General features: G+C 42.3%; 1 protein-coding gene across 2 annotated transcripts in view; it reads left to right on the top strand.

The window, feature by feature from the left end:
• Positions 1-2,495: 2,495 nt before the first annotated feature.
• CHCHD3 (coiled-coil-helix-coiled-coil-helix domain containing 3) overlaps positions 2,496-22,112 on the top strand; it is a 164,268-nt gene continuing 144,651 nt past the window's right edge. For both annotated transcript variants that reach the window (XM_082310170.1, XM_082310169.1), the window contains exons 1-2: positions 2,496-2,796; positions 4,546-4,633. In XM_082310170.1, the coding sequence (XP_082166296.1) occupies positions 2,713-2,796; positions 4,546-4,633 (172 nt within the window). In that variant the 5' untranslated portion in view covers positions 2,496-2,712. The remainder of the gene's footprint in view (positions 2,797-4,545; positions 4,634-22,112) is intronic.

Below are 22,112 nucleotides of genomic sequence, written 5' to 3'. Positions count from 1 at the left end.
TCTCTAGTAACCACTGAAGAGAACTGATACAGAAGACCAATGTCCTGCTGCTTTGGCACTGAATGACCTTGGGCATGTCACTCTATCTGTATCTTCGAAGAGTTTTACTCTGACTGGAGCGGGACGCAGGTATTTGAGGTAACAGACATATCAAAGCGCCTGGCTTGGCTGCACGAACTCCTGTAGACTGATTTAGCACTAGGGAGTGGTAACAAATTATTCTACGCTGAGTTGTGTTTTGATGTTTTGATTACTGCTGCCGCCTGCACTAGTTAGTTTAAATTAGGTTGGGGCCTTCTATGCGACACAGCGGTCAACTCTGTGTACCACATTGATAGACACCACTCTTAAAATAAGTGTATTATTTATGTGATCGTATAAATTGTTTGAAGTTATACACAGAACAACTTCTTTTTCTATTTGCAAATTGCTTGTGAGAGTTGTGAACTAGACGTGAGTTTATTTGCCAGTCGTTAATGAATGATTTTTGGACTGCAAATTTGTTGTGGCCTTTTCTAACATTAATTTCTAATACTTTTTCCATCTAGCAATGTCCTTGAAAGAGCTCTCAAATAGGTTTGACAGTCCACAGAGAAAAGCTTCTGACATATAGATGGCTCTGGCCTGCAGCAAACAGTCTTTCATTTCCACCTATTATAGGGGAGCCATAAATTCTGGGGTACCTCAGTCCTGCTCTTTCTACAGTGAGTGAACCTCACAGACACATCAAAATGACCCAAAGCAATTTTGAGATGTAATTCTGCCCATTTGTTCTTTTCCCCCCTCCTGAAATCTATGCATATGTCACAGCGTTCTGTAATTTCAAGTCATACTAAACAATCATAAAAAACCCTGGCAGAAAATAGCTGTTGTTAAAACCTTAATTCCTAAATATAAATCTTTCTGTTCAGCAAGACAAGAGTATTTTCTCAGAACTCTCCCAAAAGAGGAAAAATATATTAGAAGAGCTGCTTCTGATTTGGAGATGGGCATTTCCACAACAGTTATGTCACTAAGTGAATAAATACAATCTGACCCCCTAAAAACATTCCCAGTGCAGAAAAAAAGAAAATTCAGTACCCTTAGTTTGTTGGTGCTCACACAGTATCAAGACAGATAGATGCACAGTCCATTTATTCCCTTAAAAACATAGATATCAGGATGTTGAATTCTTAATAGTGCCCCCTCATAGAAACTGGTTTAACATCTATAAAAAACAGGCATAAACATCACGTCACATACCTCAGGAGAACGGCTCATATGTCCTTGATATATTTTCAAGCAATTTTTATTTGGTAGTAAAGTGGCTATCAGCCAATGCTTCAGCAATATCTTAAGCCCCAAGGAAGGCAGATACTGCTGAAATGTTGGCTGATGGACACTTTACATCCAAATAAAAATTGCTTGAAAATATATCAAAGCCATGTGAGCTGTTCTGTTGATGCAACCGATGTGATGTTTGTATCGATTCAGAGAAATGAAATGCATCAGTTGACACAGGCTGCAATAACCTGTTGTGATCATTGTGTAAACACATTGGGACAAATTTCTGGGAGGGAGGTGGAAGGCTTCGGTGTCGCTTCGGTACAAATAGGCTATCCTTCCTTGAGCCAAGCAGATGAAGGACTTGGAAGGAGGGAAAAGAAAAGATAAAATTTCCCAAATATCACAGTTATTATTATTTGTATGTTGCCAGTGTCAAGAAGGCCCAGCAGAAGACTGGGGCTTCATTGGGTAAAACAAGTGAAGAGGCCAGATGGTAGGAGAGACAAAACAGTGGATATTCCTATATTCCAGCTATGTAAAGGTACTTCTTGCTTCATGCTTAGGCTAGAGAAATTCAGAGATGTGTCTGACACCATTGGCACCCAGAATGCGATACTTGTTCTGGTATTGTACACTAAAAAACACGTTTTTCAGACGTCTTCCCAGCACGCACCTTTGGAATTCTGGCCATCAAGATAGGCCATGGGACCTACGGGGGGGGAGTTCACTCGCAGAACAGCCAGATCCAGGTGCAGTTTATATTGTAGGCTGAAAAGAAAATGTCTGATGCGTTATTAACATTATTCATCCCCTGGAAAGCAAATTACATGCCCCAAGGAGCTATGCTAATGGTAATTTTATGCCGTTATGATGTGGAAAAGGCGATGAAGGATCAGCTCAGGCCTAGAGCTCCAGCAGAAGCCTGGGGCACCCACCTCACAGCGGGCTGCCCTGAGGGAGGCTGAGGGAGGGCAGGAGCACCCCCAGCCGCAGCGGGACAAGCAGAGCTGGGGGGGGGCATCCCGAAAGCCCCCTCAGAGCGGGGCTGTGTCCCGGGAGACCCCGACGGGCCATCAGGGACGACACTTCCCGCTCCGCGCGGCCCGAGAGCGAGAACTACACTACCCAGCGGGCACTGCGCCGGCGCACCGCTCCCGCCCTCCCGCCTCCTGGCGCTAAGCATCCCGGGACTTGTAGTCCGCGCCCCCGTGAAGTTTAAACCGAAAAAGTTTCCGCACCCTTTCCGGGTACCTCGCCGCTCTTCAGCGGGGGTTTCCATGGCTACGGCCCCACAGCCAATAGGGAGCAGGGTTCTACGCGCGGGGGGCGGGGTGGGGCGAAGGGCGAGCCAATGAAGAGCGGCGTTGTTGCGGGGCGCGCTGGCAGCGGGGACAGCGAGTCTCCTTGGGGCCGTCCCTGGCCGCGGCCTGGTGGCGCCGGGCGAAGATGGGCGGCGGCGGGAGCAGCACCCGGCGCGTCACCTTCGAGGCGGATGAGAACGAGAACATCACGGTGGTGAAGGGCGTGCGGGTGAGAGCGGGGCTCCGCCGGGGCTCCTTCCCCCGGGCCGGGGCTTCTCGCCGGAGCCCGCAGGGACCCCGGGGCCTGGCTCCCCCCGGGCTGCCCCGAGCTCGGCCCGCCCCGGCCCCTCGCTCGCCTTTTTCTGCCTCTACGCTGCCGGGCCCTGCCCCCGGCCCCGCGGCTCCGGCCCCTCACGTTTCGCGGGCGCTCTCCTCCGCTTCCATCCCGCAGTGACCTCCACCCCCTTCCCGCTCCGCTTTTGCGGCTGGGGCTTTCAGGGGAGCGGGGAGAGCCCTGGTGCTCAGGTGCAGCCTGGAGGCCTCTGTCGTGGCAAGAAACACGCCGTGCATAGGAAGGTGTCATGGGGGAGCCTTGCCCCTGGCCTGGTTTCCAACGACGGGCAGCAGAGCAGCTGTAGGAGAGACGCGTAACCAGAAGAGCCTGTTTTGTCTTTCCCTGACCTCTACGTGTCAGAGCTCCTCCTTTTCCCATGTTCCGCTCTCTCACATGCGGTATAGCTGCCTTCCTCTGTACCTGCAGAAGCATTCCCATTCTTTCCCTATTTATGGCATGCTGTTGCATATAATACACCAGAAGATAGTTTGTGACAGGAGACACTTTGAGAAATCTTGCAGCTGAGACGTTTTTCAATGGAAGACACTGTAGTTCATACCAGGAAGGATAATAAGTTGTCGTTTATTGCTGTTTGTAGGGAGGAGCGTTGCAGAATGAACCATGATAGTAACTGCTGCCTGATGCAGCATACTAATATTTTTCAGTTCTGGTCATTTAATGCTCTCAGGCAGATAGGTGACAGTAATGTAGGCGTTCGCAGCAGAGTTTGTCCACTCTGAACCGCGCTTAAGTACTGGGAAGGGCTATTGGAGTTTCTGTAAAGTAATCCTGGATCTTGAAATACTGGGAATAAAAACTGAATGATATCATGGGTGCTAGGAAAACGCAGCTTCATTAAATAAATAATGTTAGTTGATAGAGCATCCAAAAGTGGGATATACGTAACGGTTTACATAGGTAAAACTAGCTGTGGGAAGATGAGAGTTTTAAGGATGGGGTTAAGAAATCATATGCTGAAGAAATTTTACATATTTTGCATACATCTAATTTTGCATATTAGATTACAGATTTTAGAAAAATCTTTGTAGCGCAGATTTCTGCCCGTGAGAGATGTCATTAGTCTTATTCTCAGTTTGATTCTGCATAATTTGTGACAGTATTTTTGTGTGTGCATGTGTCAACCTTAGAATGAACTTAGTGGTTGACTGTACTTGCTCTGACCACTTGTGTTGCACAAGTATTTTGAGGGCTTTGTCAGGATAAAGTTCCTCCTGGGTTAAGTGCTCTGCACCTGCACAGTATGGTATTTGACTGTCTTCCAAATAACTGAGGAAGGCAAAAAGGCTGATTCATTACAAGCAACGTGTCAAAGGGTGCTGTTTCCTTTATCTTTCCCTGTATCCTATATTTTATCATATCAGTTTCTTGTGTTCTGTGAAAGCCAAAATGATCTTGTTCAGCCTGATTGTTTGCACTCAGAGCTGAGTGCTCACCCCGCAAAAAAGGGGAAATACAAAGTTTATTTTGCATTGTTGATAAAATTTTAGCAGCTGTCATATTTTATTTTGGGGCTCTGTGCTCTTTTTTTGAAGTTTTACTTCGTTTTTTGGGGAAAGAGAGGGGTAATGGGGATAAAGGAGGAGGTGCAGTCTGACTCTTTGGGTTGGGGGTTATATTTTTCAGCTATCTGACAGTCTCATTGATCGTATGAAGGAATCTTCTTCGCCCAGTGGAAGACCGCAGTCTCAGCACCGATCAGCATCTGGTGCAGGTAGGCCCACATTTTCTGTTTTTTAATGAGAGGAAGAAAACCAAATGCGCCTTTCAGAGCATTGTAATGATCTCATTGCCATTTCGTAGAGATGATTTTTTGACATGAACTTTTTTGCTCATCTTCTTTTGAAGAAGGAAGTAGTTTGCAGGCTTTCAGATGAGTTATATTAGTCTTTATTTTCTTCTGCCTGACATTAAAATGTAAAACACAACTGTTTATTAGACTTGGTTTTCTAAGGTATTATCCATTGTTACAGACTTTTTTTTTTTTAAACAGAAAAAGCAAATATCCGTTCCAAATATGTATTGAGTTCTGAAATGAAAATTCTTGCATACTTAATCAACACTGAATTTTAGTATAGTGAACTTCTGTTGAAATATACATAAGCAAACATTAAAAGAATAATATGCTATTTTCCTATCATGGAATAGTGGAAATAAGTCGCATACAGTTTATACAGATCGATGGCTCAAAATGATGGCTTTCTTAACATTTTATATTTCATTACTGAGGCCTGTTCAAATGCATCAAACAGGCTTCGTGCCAGGCAGCCTGTGCTCTAATTTAAAATACTTCAGCAGAGTGAACACGACGTAGCTAGTGAAGGAGTGAAAATCAATGGCAGAGATTGGAGCATGTGATTTATGTTTGTCGACTATGTGAAACCTGTAAGGTTCAAGTAAGGCTTCTTGTCAGTGCTCCAGAAATATTAATGATATCAGTATTCCCTAAGGGCCTTTTGCCTTGATACTTGCGAAAAATCCCACGAAAACTCAACACACTGATTAAAAACAAGTCCTGTGGCAGTAGCGGGCCTTGCAGCAGGACTTGAATGAACAGAATGTAGCATCTTTCATCTGAAGCATAGAAAGTTGGTTTCCTGTTTTTTCATTAAAGATGCCTATGGTGTAGGTGTCTATATCCGAGCTGGGCTGTCTCTGTAGTCAGTAGAAAGAAAAAGACGTTTTGGGGGACAATTCATCTGGCTTATTTGAGAATTCTGCTTGAGGATGAGATGAATTGCCCTCTAGGAATCCTGGGGTGAAGAGATGTAAGCACGTAGCGATGTCAGGTGAATCCAACACAGGATGTTTTACAAATATTGGGGCTCCCACACGATGGGAGGTTTGTTTTTCCACTTTATGAATAGGAAGACTGTGCTGTAGTGAAGGCAAAGAAAATATCAGCGCTAAAAATTACTGAAACTGTCACTTGGCTTGTGAAATGTAGTTTGCCCAATAAAATTGCTTAGAATTTAATGCTTCCTTAACTAAGGTTTGAATGGAGTAGGGCTGTATTTTCATGCATGGACTGCCAGATTGTCCATCTTTTTTCTTTTTAAATAGTAGCCTTCTGATTATGTATATGTATTTTTACTGTGGTACAGAAATTATTCTAGATAAAGGATTTATATGAAATAATGCTTGCACTTCCTACCCGCTTTCATGGCGGTGCTTGTTGCTTTTGCATCCTTAAACCTGGGTTATGGAAGTAGTCTTGTGAATAAGCATCTGTGGGTTTTGGGATGTGGTGACTGGCGATGAAGGCTGTAATGCCCCAGTAATTCTTTGCTAATTCACAGTACGTACATACCTGATCCTTTTTTTTTTTTTCTTGCTTCTCTTTTTGTGTGTTGGAAATAGTGCTGCTTTATTTTTTTTTTTAATTTTTATTTATTGAAAGGCTTAATGAATTGCTTGATCCTTCACAAGCTTGAGAAACCTTATGCGTATTTTTGCTTTAAGAACTAGTGATTTAGGTGAAGTGCTTGTATTTCCCCAGGAAAGTATAATCAGTGTTCTACCTCAGTTGCTAAAATGATTTGTATTTAAGAGGATTAAATTATACTTAAATATATGTTACCGTACCATCCGTTCCTCTTTCATTGAATGTTTTTTGGTGAAGAATTACAAACTATTGAATTTATTTGATGCTCTGAGAACAGTCAACCTATTTCTATATTTTGTAGCTACGCCTAACTTGTACAGAGTCTGCATTTGTCTGATAAGGTGTCATTACAGGAAGGGCACTCGCTTCAAAGCTAGTGCTCTGATCACTTAATATTGAATTATTCTCTGTTGATGGCTGTGAGGGCTGGACCCCAAATCTGGGGGTCTTCCTTCCAACCAAACAGTGCTGGGGCTTGGTTTCTTGCTAGAGCCTCTTGCACCGTTAATGAGAGACCTCTCTGCAGGCAGCTCCTCCCCTCCTGGTCATGAATCTGGTTATAGTGGCTTGTTTTTCTGACGGTGGATCGCTCGCTGCTCCTGAAGAGAGTTTGCCAAGGATGGTGGTGGTTGGAGCCTGGCTATGGCTTTTTTTTTTTTTTTTTTGATTACCAGCTGGGCAACTTTTGAACTTGACAGTTTGTTAGCCTGCATTTATATCTTTATATATTCTAGACAAATAACACTTTCCTACAAAAATAAAAAAGATGTCTAGAGGGAGAAACATTAGAGCTATTAAAAACAGCCCTTTCTTTAAGTCAAGTCTTTGATAGCTTTTGGTAGAGGAATAATGGATTAGATTACATGAAAGAATGTGTATCTTGTTGCTTGTCAATATATGATGAATTTATTGACTTCAGTTTGGGGTCGGAAAATGAAATTGCATACACTTACAATGAAATCTGACATCTAAATACTATGTCTTAAAGCATCCTAGCTTGCTTGGATCATTTTCTGACTTCTGAGTAATATTAAATGCACTAAAATATTTAACAAGTGTAAAATCTTTAAAGTATGTCTGTAATTCCTAAAGCAATATTGATGAAATGTAATTTGGTCAGAGGAGTACTTTTTTTTTTCCTGAGTGTGTATTATACCTAAAGCTTTAGTCCTAACAGACAAAGGGAATGGTTTAATTCATTTTAGCTTAGTGGATATCTGAAAAGATAGTAGTCTATTATGGAAAAAAAAGAAGAACAAATGCTTAAATTATCAAGAGTCTCTGCATCTCAGACAGCCATTTTTTTTCCCTTTGCAGAAACAGATTACATGGAGGGTACAGAGGATTTTTCTCTTTCTCTTTTTTTATGTATTTTTAACTGTATTATTTGTTACTGTGACTATACCGTCCTCATGAAAACAAATTGGTAAAGGACCCATGTCATAAAGTACTATGTAGGTGTGTAATAAAGTCGAGCACTGCTGATGCCCCCTCAGAAATTGGGTTAGACCTGGCATGTTTCCAGTGGAGAAGAATATATTTCTTAGCCTTGTTCTTTTGTGTGCGGTGATGCCTTTTAATTGTGTACTCTGTTGTGTTGGTGTCCTTGTCTTTTGGCAGAGTTTCACTGGCCTGGAGTATCTTGGCTCAATCGGAAACATATAAGGAAGCATTGTTGAGATGTACAGGAATGAGTATTTGAAGAAGTAGGTTCTTGTTGGAGATGCAACCAGGATTTAGCTGAACTTTAGGAGAGCAAACTTCAGCTTATGAAGAGAGCTAGTTGGTGGGATCCCGTGGAGGCAGCTCTGAGGGACAAGCTCAGGAAAGCTGTGAGGCCCTTAAGGACAACCGCTTCCTAGTGCAAGGACGGTTCATTCCAGTACTCAGAAAAATTAATAGATATATTGGGAGGCTGGTATGCTTAAACAGGGAGGTCATGATAGAGTTTCAGTGTAAAAATGAGCTCAGCAGGAGGTGGGAGCAGAGACAGACTACAAAATGAGTGGATTTGTGGATGAGGGGAGGGCAGTAGGTGTCCTTTACCTCCGTTTCAGCGAGGTGTTCAACACTGTCTCTCCTAATATTCTTGTATCCAAGTTAGGATGTTGCAGTGTGGATAACTGGACGACAAGTTGGGTTAAAAAGAATGGTTGGATGGTCAGGGTCAGCAGATTGTGGTTAATGGGTCATACTCTACCTAGAGGCCGGTATCGTGTGGGGCTCTGCAGGATTTTGTCCTGTTTAACAGCTTTATCAACGTCCTGGCGGAGGAGGTGGAGTACACACTCCTCAATACAGATCACCCCAAATTGGAGGGACATAGTCAATATGCTTGAAAGCAGGGCTGCAATCCAGAGGGACCTGGACTGGCTGGAGGAACGAGCCAACAGGAACCTCATGAAATTCAACAAGGAGAAATGCACGAAGTGCTGCACTGAGGAAGGAGCAACCCCTTGCCACAGCGCAGGCTGGGGCCTGCCTGTCCGGGGAGTAACTGCTGAAAAGGAGCTGAGCACCCTGGCAGGCAGCGTGGTGCCTGCGAGCCAGCTTTGTGCCCGGGTGGCAAAGAAAGCTCAGAGCATCCTGGGCTGTGTGAACAGCAGCAGGTCTACTAGATAGAGGGAAGTGTTCTGACCTCTTCTGTTCAACGCTTTACAGATCGCATCCTGAATGCTGCGTCCAGTTTTGGGCCACCCAGTAGAAGCCATTGATCAGCTGAAACAAGTTCAGCAAAGGTCAGGGGCTGAAGTGCTTTCCCTATGAGGAGAGGCTGAGGAAACTTGGCTTGTTCAAGGTCGAGCAGAGAAGGTTTTGAGGAGGCCTAATAGCAGCCTTCCCATACCTCTGGAGCTTATTGAGAAGCTGGCAACAGGCTCTTCATGGTGGTGCATCCTTTGAGGGCAAGAGACAGTGGACATCGAAGCAGAAGAGGTTCAGAGTGGCAATAAGGAAAAACTTTGCCACGATGAGACCAGTCAGGCATTGGTTTCCCAGCGAGGCCGTGCAGCCTCCATCCCCGGAGGCTTTCAAGCTGTGAGTAGATAAACCCCTGAGCAATCTGATCTGATCTCAAGGCTGGCCCTGCTTTGAGCAGAGAGTTCGACCAAATGACTTCCTGAGGCTCCTTCCAACCTGAATGATTCTGTGCCCCTGTGATTTGGCAGTAGGTTGTGAAAATAAGTTTGCTCAGTGCAACAGAGCATTTTTAATCCTTATAATATGAGAAGGGACCATTCTGACCCCCTGGACTGGTCTCTTGTAATGTGGAGCCCAAGAGAGCATGGCTAGGAACTTTTACACCAGCGTCATTGCCCTTGTTCCTTGTCTGGTTTTTAGGAAGACTTTTTTTTTATTTAAAGAATTACAGCATGTACTGATGGTACTAGTAATTGTGGATAGTCAGATGCTCCATGAAACAAAGTAAAACTGGAATACCTAATGATAAATGTTGGAAGCTCTGCTTTATCACTTGTAACTTTGAATTGTTTTGTATTTTTACTTTTTATGAGTATGTGGAAGTTCAGAGTTTGGCTAAATTTATGCCAGTTAAGCAAGAATACTCTGCAAATAAATCCCTAGTTCTGTGCCCTTTAATGTATTAATTGTTTTCATCTAACTTTTTGTTGCAACAACACTTTTTCTCTTCATAAACTGCAAGATGAAGTAAGCTGACATTTCTGTTATTTCATTTTGTAGAACTCCTCTTATTTTTAGAAAACAGTGGAGTTTCAGCAATGCCTGGGTTGATTCTCTGCTGTTTTCTTTGCTGTGAGACACCTGTAAATCTCAGGCAGTTCCTTTTTTCAGCCACTGACATGGATTTATGACCTTTTTTTCCTGTAGCAGCAACCATGAGGGCTTGACCTCTCCATTTAGTAGTGTTTATTTTGCCCTCCTCTAAGTACAGCTTTGCGTACTCTTTAGAGGTTTTAAAGTTAACCGGTACCAAAAACCTCTGCGAAATAAATCAAGTAGGAATCCCTAATCAACAAACTGAGCTGGTCTGTGGACCACTGGTAGCCTGGAAGGCTGTGATTTGCATCTTAGAAAAATATTGTTTGGTGTTTTTTATTTTTAATAGTATACGTGTGGTTTTGGTTTGATTTCCCTCTGACCTCCGGGGGGAAGGGGGATAAAAAAAAGTTTTTCAAAGGGATGGAGAGATATATGTGCGAAATACTGATGATGTGTGATAGGCTTTTGGTCTGAAAATCTTGGACACTTCTAATGTAGCTGTCATGGCAGGAATACCTTCCAAAGAATGTCTGGCAGCTTTGTTGAGTAAGGTTCATCCTACTGCTCTTGAAAAAGGAAGCAGGTACATGGTGTAATACATTGCCGTGTAGAGGAAGGGCAGCTTCGTCCGAATGTCGTTGCTTCCGACACCCAGGTAACAGTCTGCTCAGGGTATATATTTTTTGATGTGGGATCTAAATTTGAGCAAAGCTGTCTTGGGTATTCCTGCATATGTAATGCTGCAGTGCTCACTCCCGCTCCCCTGTGCCTTGCTATATTGCCATTTAGTTGTTGCTGAGTTTCTTGGGGACAACTTTATTTTCAGTGATATATATTGGTATTCTTCAGGTTAAAGGTTCGCTATTGATGGAAGTGTTTTATTATCAAAAGGTGAAACGTCTTGTAACTCACTAGGCTGCTAAAGATGCCAAACTTTTAATGCTGTCATTGTAACAGCAAATCTTTAGTTGAGTCTGACATTCATGTCACTGGATTGCAGGGGTATAGGGAAGATAGAATTATGTATGGGAGATGGAGCCAGTATTGCATAAATTAAAGTTCTCACTGTCTGTGTGACATGCAGGGTGTTCTGTGAGCGCTTTCAGGTGGTTGGGTGTGTCCTTGTAAAATGATACTGAAATTAGAAGGAAAAACTTGCAAATAACGCAACTTGTACATCTGTTTTTGGTTTAGTTCATAGTAATTTGGAGTTCAGGGATGTGGGAGGGCTTCGTTCCCTCTGTCCCTAACGGACAGTGTTAACCTCATCAAAAAGATGCTGCATAATTAATGGGGGGTTGGGTAGACATGATGAAAATGTTAGAGAATAGGCCAAAAACCCTAATTTAATGGTTTAAAAGACTTGGATTGTTGAATATGGAAAAGGGACATAACTGTATAAGAGGAATATCTAGAACCTTATGAATGCTCGTCTCACTTAGGAACAGAGGGGTTTTTTTTAAGGTGGGAATGCAAAAACCTTGACGTGCCAGACATATTCTGTTGTACTAAATTCCCAACGTTTGTCCAGTTCAAAAGTAGTGTTTTGATTCTGCACTGAAATACCGTTTTTGAGATGTCATCAAGACTGCGCCTTCGGGCTGCCCAGTTTGTGTTTCGAGCGCTGATACATCCTGTGGAACAACAGACACTTTCAACAAATGTCCAAAGGTAGAACAAGAACAAATGGCAAAAGGTGTTGGAACTTCTCAGGCAAATGCCATGTATTTAAAGCTACAGTCTGATGTTACAACTGACCTCATCTAACGGTCTCATGTCTCACCATGTCTGTTCCTATAATAACTTGGTGTCCAGTGATCTAAACCATCCCGAAACCCCCTACGAGAAGAGTTTTGTACCACCTTAGCTCCCTTAGTCGAACCTTGTGTATTCAGAGAAGGGAAGCAGGAGCACACACAGGAGCAATAGTGTCACTTTTCCTTTTTGGTGACGGCCACCTCTTGGAACAGCTTTGCAGATTATGTCAAACCTAAGTTTTTCTTTCCTGAATCAGCTGCTTAAGCAACTTCACCCTGGTCGTCAAAGGACCTGTGCTAGTGGAAGGGAATAAGCCCGATCGTGCAATTAATGGAGATGGAGAGGGCAGGCGTGGCTCAAGTGGTCTGGACTGGATCTTCAGAAGGAGAGGAAGGAGAGTGTTGCGAGGTGAAACAATCCCCAAGCTTTTGGAGATGAGAATTATTTTTTTTCCCTAATGCTGAAATAATATTTTATGCTGTTCAAGGAAGGATTAAATTTTTTTGTTCCTAAACAACAACAACAACAACTTTTACAGGTAAATTAGTAATAACAATTAAAAAAAGCCAACCCAACCAGCCCCCTGAAATACCTTATTTACATCTCAGTATAGTAGTGGACTGCATGAAATACATACATACACTTAAATATACTCCCAGAAATGACATTTGTGTTAATGTTAACCCGGAGTTTGACATGATATAAATTTGGTTTAAGTTTGATTGCGCAGTTGGAAGGACAGGCTATATGTAGAAGAGGTCTCTCTGTCTCTCCCTTCCTCTCTCCCTCTGTTTTTCTTTCATTGTAATGAAACGATCATGTTCAACTTTGTACGAAAGAAGTGGTCCATGTGTGGGAGGCGTTTAAGGCTAGAATTGCAGTAATTGATTCCCATCCCCCCCTCTCCTTCTGCTCCTGCTATTGCTTTATTTGTTGTTGTTCAGTGTTGTAAAGGGAACTAAAGAAACAAATTCTGAGGTCTGCAAGGGTTCTGCAAATGGAGGAATTAGGTTTCTGAGAGCTTGTGGGTTGAGTTGTGGGGTTTTTTTTTGTTTTTTTTGTTTTTTTCCTATATAGGGTCAGGGAGAAAGCCAGTATATCCCATGAATATTGTCAAATATTAGGGGGAGATTTGATTGATTTATTTAGGGCTTCTCATTTTACAGCCAACAGAGAACTTTTGATATTCCAGATGAAATTTAAAGAAAGAGCACTCGATATGTCAGGTCCTGTCCTACTTGTACGCATAAGTAACTAGGTCTCAGGCCGAGGTAGATTCATTACGATGATAGTCAGCTTCTTTTATAGTTTTTTCTTTTACAAATGGTTTTCTGTGTGTGTGGCTTTTTGCAGATAGGCAGAATTTATCTTTCCATGGGCATTCATTTAGAAGTGTCATTTTTGTTTCTATATATTCTTAGAAACAGGTAATTCTTATGTACCGCATACTGTGCTTTTTGGTCTCTAGTGGATTTGTCGAAATTAAATTTCATGCTATTCTGCTTAAGGCTGCTTGTGCTCTATTAGGGTTTACCGAGTGCAGACGTTTGCTCTAAAAATCTTTCGGAGTAGTTGTGCAGTACACATATAAAGCAATTTTTGTCGTAGCTAGTATAACAAGCATATCCAAAGTATTTGCTTAGAAATGGCTTGCGCGTTAAAAGTTAAAACCACCTGCTTTTTGATGTGGAAGCACAAGATTGATGCATGCTAAAACATAATCTTCCAGTAGTTAGCAGAAAATCATGCTGAAAAACAACTGTTGGTGGCTGGCATGTGATTCTTGTATTAATTTCTAGTGCTGCAGTAAGCTTAATTAAGAAAGCCAGGGAAACTGTCTCTAAAAGCACAGAGAAAAAAAATTAACCTGGGAAAAAGAGATTGTGCGCAGTTCATGGAGCCCTTTGCAAAACAGCGTGTAATAATGAGTTTTAAGGACTAAATGGTTATGCGTTTATGCACGGAATTGGTGCCACTGCCTTTTACTAGCTCTGAGTACTGAATTGTTTTGTAGTTAAATCCTGGCAAAGTGTTAGACCTTTGAGCATAGACAGTCAGAGCTTAGCCAAAGGCTGAACTCTTCGAAAATGCAGCCAGAACTTATCAAATGTTTAAAGTCTATCCATCAACATGCCTTTTTTTCTCTTCTCTCTCTCTCTCTCTCTCTTTTTTTTTTTTCCTTTTTTAATGAATTTCAGTTACCATATCTATTAGAAATCAGAATTTGACAGAGGAAGGTGCCTGTTTGGGACACATTTGTTGCGGTCCTTGTTAGAAATATTCCATGTATGTTCTTGCAGAAATCCCAGTTCACATGTGCTCAAGTTCTTGGTTATTGAGAGTTAAATGAGCTGAAGATTGACAGTAGTAGGCATTGAACTATTTAATATTTCCTCTGAAATTTCAGCCTTTGACTTCTCTAGTCCGTGCTGCGTCTGGTCACCAGAACAAAACCCCGCTATTTCCTTTGTCCTTCAGAGACCTTCCTGGGATTATAGGTCAAAAAGACCAGATAGCTGGCTAAGATAAAAGTGTGTGTAATTTAAAGGATTAGTAGAATAGAAGTCATTTGGAGCAGTTTGAATGATTTTGCTATCTTAAAGAATAAAATCAAAAATATTGATAACTTCCATGAAATAAAAGCAATGACTAAATTAGAACTGTTTGCTTTCACCAGTATTAGTCTTGATAGCGCTATGCAAGGAAATTGTCATTCTGCTATATAGCATCCTCTCTGGTTTTATAGTAAACTATGTTGTTATCCAAATCATCTCTCCACTGACTACAGATTTCAATAAAAGAAAAAGGATTGAGGGACAGTATAAGGGGAGAATGTATCAAAATATTTCTAAACCAAGACTCCAATGAGTCGAGAAGAGATCGTTGTACAGGACAAGGAGACCTCCAGGTAATAAAATCTCGTGGTTTTAATAGTAAATGCTACTTTTCTTTCCATCACAATTTATTTACTAGTTAGAGATGTGTGATATTAAAGAATACTTTAAATGTATAGTTTATCGCATTAAGATGAAAAGCAAAGCTTTGTTTTATTCCTTCGTCTTCAGGCTGCAGCGAAGTGTTACTAAAACTCTTCATCACCTGTCAGATCAGGCAGGTTAAGTACATCTTATAGTGCTGCTTCTTAAAAGCTTTGTACTAGTTGTTTTTTAGTTAAACAGGAGGTAACCACTTAGGCTTCTTTTCTTGTGCCTCAGGGGAAAAGTATGCGGTTTCAGCTACTGCTACAATTTTTTCTTCCAAGACTTGTTTGTAGGTATACTGAACTCCTTGATTTTTTTCAATGATCTCATGTTGAGATATATTACTAAAGTTTTAGAGAACACCAGACTGAAAATTGTATTTTTTAGATATTACTACCTGTTTTTTGGAATCTAAATTTAAAAACTAGAGGAAGGAGATGCTTTCTTCCCTTTGATTGCAAGGTTTGTTGTGTACCTCTGACAATGCTTCATGAAGCCAGTTTATCTGATTCTCATTTTTAGCTTCATTAACCATGTTTGATTTCACCTAATGTTAATCATCTGAAAAGCATCTAATCTAAGCTAGTCATTTGGGCTAAGGGTGAGAGAAGGTGGTTCATCCCATCCTGTGAAAGGCTTCTATTTCTCCTGAATCTCTGGAGCTTTATACAGAAAGAGTTGAGGTGAGTAGTTCATCCAAGATACTTTTTTTTTTTTTTTTTTTTTTTTTTTTTGTGAGAAGGAGGCAGCTTATCGTAAGAGAAAGGAATTATCCCTCATGTTACTAAGTGACATTTCTCAACAGGGGGGACGGCAGTGAGTATTCTGAAATTTAAGTAGAAAAAGTAGTATCTGCAGAAATTGGTAGAAAGAATTAATAAAGGCAGTGATTATATAGAAGAGTGACTTCAATGCTAATCAGAAACCTAATCTTTCCAGTCCTGTTCAACATATTCACTGATGATCTGGATGAGGGGATAGAGTGCACCCTCAGTCAGTTTGCAGACGACACCAAGTTGGGTGGAAGTGTCGATCTGCTGGAGGGCAGGAGGCCCTGCAGAGGGCCCTGGCCAGGCCGGGTCGATGGCCCAGGCCACGGGGTGAGGGTCAGCAAGGCTCAGGGCCGGGTCCTGCCCTGGGGGCACAGCAACCCCAGGCACCGCTGCAGGCGTGGGGAGGAGCGGCTGGGAGCTGCCCGGCGGGAAAGGGCCTGGGGGTGCTGGTCGACAGCCGCTGGACATGAGCCAGCAGGGTGCCCAGGTGGCCAAGAGGGCCAATGGCATCCTGGCTTGTATCAGGAACGGTGTGGCCAGCAGGAGCAGGGAGGTGATGGTGCCCCTGCGCTGGGCCCTGGTGAGGCCGCCCCTCGAATGCTGTGCTCAGCGCTGGGCCCCGCACCCCAAGGCGGCCATGGAGGGGCTGGAGCGTGGCCAGAGCAGGGCAGCGAGGCTGGGGCAGGGGCTGGAGCACAAGGCTGGGGAGGAGCGGCTGGGGGGGCTGGGGGGGCTCAGCCTGGAGAAGAGGAGGCTGAGGGGAGCCCTCATCGCTCTCTGCAACGGCCTGAAAGGAGGCTGGAGCCGGGGGGGTCGGTCTCTGCTCCCCAGGAACAAGCGATGGGACGAGAGGGAACGGCCTCAAGCTGCGCCAGGGCAGGGTTGGGTTGGGTATTGGGAAAAACTTCTTCCCCCAAAGGGCTGTCAGGGCCTGGCCCAGGCTGCCCAGGGCAGGGGCTGAGTCCCCATCCCTGGAGGTATTTAAAAGAAGGGTAGACATGGTGCTTAGGGACATGGTTTAGTGGTGGGCTTGGCAGTGATAGGTTAACGGTTGGACTCGATCTTAAGGGTCTTTTCCAACCTTAACAATTTTGTGATTCTAAGGAAACTGTAATTTTTGGAGAAGCAGCACTGGGTATCACATCACATCTCTTAGTCAACTAAGTTTTGACTGAGGACCAGTCTTCTGTTTCTGCACCAGTCTGTCTGTTCAAGAGGTTGCTGAACACGCTGGCTCCTTTTAATGTGCTTTGTCATTTGCAGAGGAGAGGAAAGAATGTTTTACTTGAAGAAAAAGTGAACCTCATATATTTCTGAATTAACTGGAACCATCTTTGCTGACAGTCAGATTACTCTTTCTCCTTAGGATTTTCATATCTGACCTCTTGCCCCCTAGAACAGCCTCTTTCTTTTTCCCTGCACCTTTTATTAAATTCCTGAATTCACTTTCTAGTATTTGAGATGCTACTAGCTCTTGCATTTGCTTGTTCATGCTGGGTTAATGTGCTACTTGGTGACTACTCAAGGCAGTTTATTCCCAGAATGGAATCGGATCTGCTTGTTTTTGGCAATACTGCTACTCACTACATCCTTCTGTAGCATCTGTTTTTTTCTTATTGCTAACAACTTATAACACTAAAAAGCTATCAGTGGTGGAGGTGGTGTAAGTATTACATCAGTTTAGAGACCAGTCACTTGAAAAAGTTGTTTTTGTTAGCAGATCTCATTACCCGTTATTAAAAATGTAGGTGTTAGATTATTGTTGTTGCAAGAATTTTCAACAATTCAGCATTTGTCCTTTATTTTTATATAACTTCTGAATAATGAAAGTAGTCATAAACATCATAGCTTCCTATTGTTTACAATCAGTTTTTGGTTATTGTTACAAGCAGTAATACAGTGCTAAATATTGGGCTGAAAATACTTCAGTTACCACCTTTCAAAGTTGACGACACTGTAGCTGTCTGCTGACAATTAAATATAAAGCCGGTTTTGCTGAATTTGAAGGAAGACACGTTACGATGCTTTGTAAGTCACCTCCACGTTCCTCAACAGAAACCCATCCTTGCCCCTGTACAAGGCGTGCAAGCGCCCGTGATGCTTTTGTGGTGCATATATTTGAAATGTGTACACTGGCAATTTCTAATCTGACTACTTGGGTCCTGCCATTAATATTACATGAAACAAATGTTCTGTGGCTTTGTTACTAAAACTTGACTTCCAGATCGTTCTCTAGAATAAACATGCTGCCGTATGGGATGTAGGAAACTGGAAACGTTACCCTCAAGACATAAGAAAGTACTTAGGGATTCTTCTGCGCTTCCCTTTCTAAGACAGTGTTTCTCATTTACCAGACCTTGTATAAATGCTTTTTAAAGGTTCTTATACTTTTTGACTTGGATTTAAATTCTTTTCCTTGTATCCTTCTCGAGTCAGCAGCAATGAGACTGAATGTGCTGTAGTTTGCATCTGAGCTGAAGAAACAAACTCTGGAATTAGTGTTTTGTCTGCACTGGTACAAAACATCCATGTATCCGCCTGTTGTTACCACTTGAATGAATGAACAGGAGATTAGATTTGAGCATGCCACAACAGCTGTTAAAGATCCAGTTTTTTATTACTGCAGGCTTCTTTGTACCTAAATTTAGGTGAAGTGATTGCTTTCACACTTTGTGCACAGTTTCAGTGCCCATGTCATCAATAAATAAAATCGTGACTTGATATGGAAATGGTTACACTTCTGTTTTTGCTGAGTAGTCAGCTTCTACTGGAAAATTTTTACTCCCTTTAAAAGTTAGTGCTAAGTTGTTAGATTGCTTTAAATGTACAAAGTAGGAGTTTGGCATCTTGATTTATCTTTCCATGCAACTCCAGCCACTGAGAAATCTGGTTAATGGGATCAGTGGATGTATTGATGAGTGTTATCTTTGGGTGAAACACTTCTTTTCTTTTCTCTCATTAACCTTTACCTGTAAAGGCACGCTTGCACTGCTTGTTTTTTCACGGTATCCTTGCAATATGGCCTTTTATATAATTTGTTTTTATCTTACCTCTTTCCCAGAATAACTTTCAAAGTTATTAACCAGTTTTATCCAAACTAGTCAGAGAGGTGGACTTCTCAAGGGTAATTAATTTGTTTACATGTTTTCTGAAAATTTGCAAATGGCTTGGTGACAATGGTACTATTGCAGTGTTTCCCGATATGATTACTGACCGGCGTTACAGATTATCTTCATACTGTTGAACCGATGTGCAAAGTGAAAATACCTACTGATGGATCCTGCAATGCATGTTGCAACTTGCTTTATTTGAACATGGAGACTTTTGTTGCACTCCTAGAAATTTCCTCACTGGATGTTTTCAGGACGGATGGGGGAATCTCCTTGCTGGATGTGGATCTGCTGCAGAGTGGTTACGAAGGTCTCACTTTCCAGCAGGCACCCGTACCTTTTCTATCATTATTGTCCATATTCTTTTTCCATCGTTATTGTCTTTTCCTAGTTTAATTGTAGATTTGCCTGTCTGAATTCCCTATCCTTCCCCTTCTACCTCCTCAGTGCTTTAAAATATCTGTAGTCATCTTTCCATCCTCCTTCTTACTGTATTTCTTCACCAGTCCCTTCCCTTCAAAAGGGCTGGTCCACTCGGCCAGGGAGGGGGTGGTACCTCTTGCTGTGTCTGCCTGTGCGTAACCCTGTCTGGAAAAGATTCAGAGCATTACTGGTTGGAAAGGAAAGGTGGTTTGATGACAGGGTTGAGCTTGGAGGAGGTGATGATATGTGGAGACTTGCAGCAAGAGCTTCTGCAGCCGTACCTGATGCATATAGAATGATAGAATCATTAGGTTGGAGAAGACCCTTAATATCATCAAGTCCAACCATAGGAAGGCAGAGGTGGGGGAATCCTGGAGAGTTACAAGACTGCGGAAAAGCCTATGCGTCAATGAGCCTGGGGGATTTGGGAGAGCTTGGGTTGATAGGAAGGGGGGAGATGCTTTGGGGCAATGCATGCAGGTAGGCCTGACGAGGTTTTGGAAGGCCCGGGAGCTAGCGGTTGCGCTGCTGTTCTCGCATGCTTTCCGATGCTTGGCTGTCACGCGGATTTGAAATTCAGCAGCTGAAGGGAAGGAACTGGGTGCGGAAAGTCACCGTTCTTTGAGAACAGCAGTGAGATTGGACAAACAAGCAGTTGCTCTACTCTTTAGTAAAATTCAAACGTAACTTCTTAAATGTGACGCGTCTCATGGTAGCTTTAAGTAACAGAGTAGTAGCGAATTAGTGGTGGATGCAGATGATGATATTAGTACAGGATGGTCGTTTGGAACCACGGTTTTACAGCATTACCTACTGCGTGACCCCTCAGGAGACTGGGAGACCTGCGAATTACGCTCCGCTACAGGGCAGGTAGGCAAAACTCTCCTGTAGTATGTGGTGCTACTAGTCAGTCACTACAGGTGTGCTGGTGGGCACTCACTGCGTGCACAACTCCGGGCCAGCCATAAAATTCACCTTCTTTGCTCAAATAGTACCGTGACGTGAGAGAAAGTAGGGTTATTGTGTATAGAAGAGGAGTAGAACCTAAATCCACAAGAAGCCAGGTTATCATTAATTTAGTTCCTCATGGGAAGGGAAAATACTGTTGGTTTTTCATTTCACAAAGCAGAGAATTTCCTTTGCCATTTGGAGCTGTGAGTATGCAGCTGGCTTTGGAAGTAGTGTAAGCAGTAGGGAAGGGGTTGAATTTCAGAAGGCTGATGAAGCATCATGGTCATGAAGCTGTATCCTCCAGCAAATACCAGTCTCTCGTTATCTCTCTTTATGTTTATTTGCCTTTCTTTCCTGACTGATTGTTCAGATTGGTTTGCTACGAAAGGACAGGCTCTATCATAGGGCATGATAAAAAATCATTTAAAGTTACCAATACGTGAGTGTGAATGGAACACAAAATTTCAGTTTAAGTTGAAAAGTTCAGTGAATAGAAATTTATATTTTGCAAACATTATTTGTAAAAACAAAACAAAAACAAAACCCAGAACCGCCCCCCCCCCCCCCCCCCAAAAAAAAAAAAACAAACCCCAAACTAAAAAAACCCACCAAAAAACAGGGGAGGTTGTTCCTTATGAGTGTGTACAGTCATTTGCACTGTGTGTATGGAATGCACAATATCAGAAAATAACATTATTCTTTATCCTACTACCTATTCGTGCTAACTCATTCCATTCAGGCACTCATTAGAAGTCTTTGCTTACCTTCTTTGGGTAGCACGGACCGTTCCCTATCCTTTGAACCACATTTATGTAAAAGCAGGGGCCCCTGCCCCAGAAACAGTTGCCACGTGGACATTTGACAATAAAATTCAATGCCTAGCGCTAGCTGCTCTGAGCCTGTATTCCCACCAATGGAAAGGTACGTGAAAATATCCTCAACAGAGGGCTTACTGATTCAGAGTGATGAGCAGCTTTGTGAATCTTCTTATTCCCGTCCAAAGTGACTGCAATCCAGAGCTGTAATTGGGTAAAATTGACTTTTCAGTGCCACTGATAGTGTGCAATCACAGCTGGAGAATCCTCTTTAAAGATGATGGTACCAGATGAACTGAACATCAAAATTTGCTATTTATGTAGCCTTGACAGTACAGAGAGTCCCATTTAGGAGCACTGGCCTGTGCAATAGCAGCTAGTAATTCTTTGCAATTAGTGGTGACTTCTAAATGTAAAACTAAAGAGATGTTTTAGTTTATAAACCCTTTTACCTAGCTATTACATGTAGAAATACATGATTATTGCACTGTCCTCTATAGTGGTAGAAGACGTTCATTGAAATACATGTGGTGAAAGAATTTAGAAATGATTTTGTCCAAGGAAATAAAAGGGATACCAGTAAATATCCCCATACTGTCAGATAAAATAGCTTTACAATAAACTTTTGAACCATAAAGAACAGGAACTGGACAGCTTAAATTGACCTGAAAGAACACTGCATGCTTAATCCTGTTGAAAGCAGAATCATAAAATCCTTCCCATCGTTGCTTACAGCATGATTATTTTTTTTTAAATGTTGAATTAAGGAATCCTGATGCCTTTATCCATTGCATTCAGCAAGAAAAGCCTTACAGTGTATGCATAGTAGGAATTACTAGCACAGACAGCTGAAATAGCAAGTCTCTCATCTGTTGTATTCGATCTGAGGGTATTCTGCCAGTGATAGGCTTGTAATGGTACGCGGTACTTCTTTTACATTATTATTTTTTTTTAATTATTTAAGATGAACAAGACAGCAAAATGACTTATGGCTAAATACCTGCTGAAATAAGTTATTTCATATATATATATACACACACACACACACACATATATATATATATACACACACCCCCCTATATTATGGAGGTGGGTGAGAAGGATGGGTTATTACGAGGGTTTACTTGAAATGATTCACAACCTTGTAAGGGCATTGAGAACAATTTTAACTTGCAATAAAACTTCATGTAGTCATGTAGCTGGCACAGCAGGACTTCCCAGAGAAAATAAAAATTAGGTACATTTTTTATGTTAACTAG

The sequence above is a fragment of the Platalea leucorodia genome (assembly GCF_965183815.1).
Source record: "Platalea leucorodia genome assembly, chromosome: 4".
NCBI lineage: Eukaryota > Metazoa > Chordata > Aves > Pelecaniformes > Threskiornithidae > Platalea > Platalea leucorodia.
This window is presented reverse-complemented; position numbering and strand designations above follow the sequence as displayed.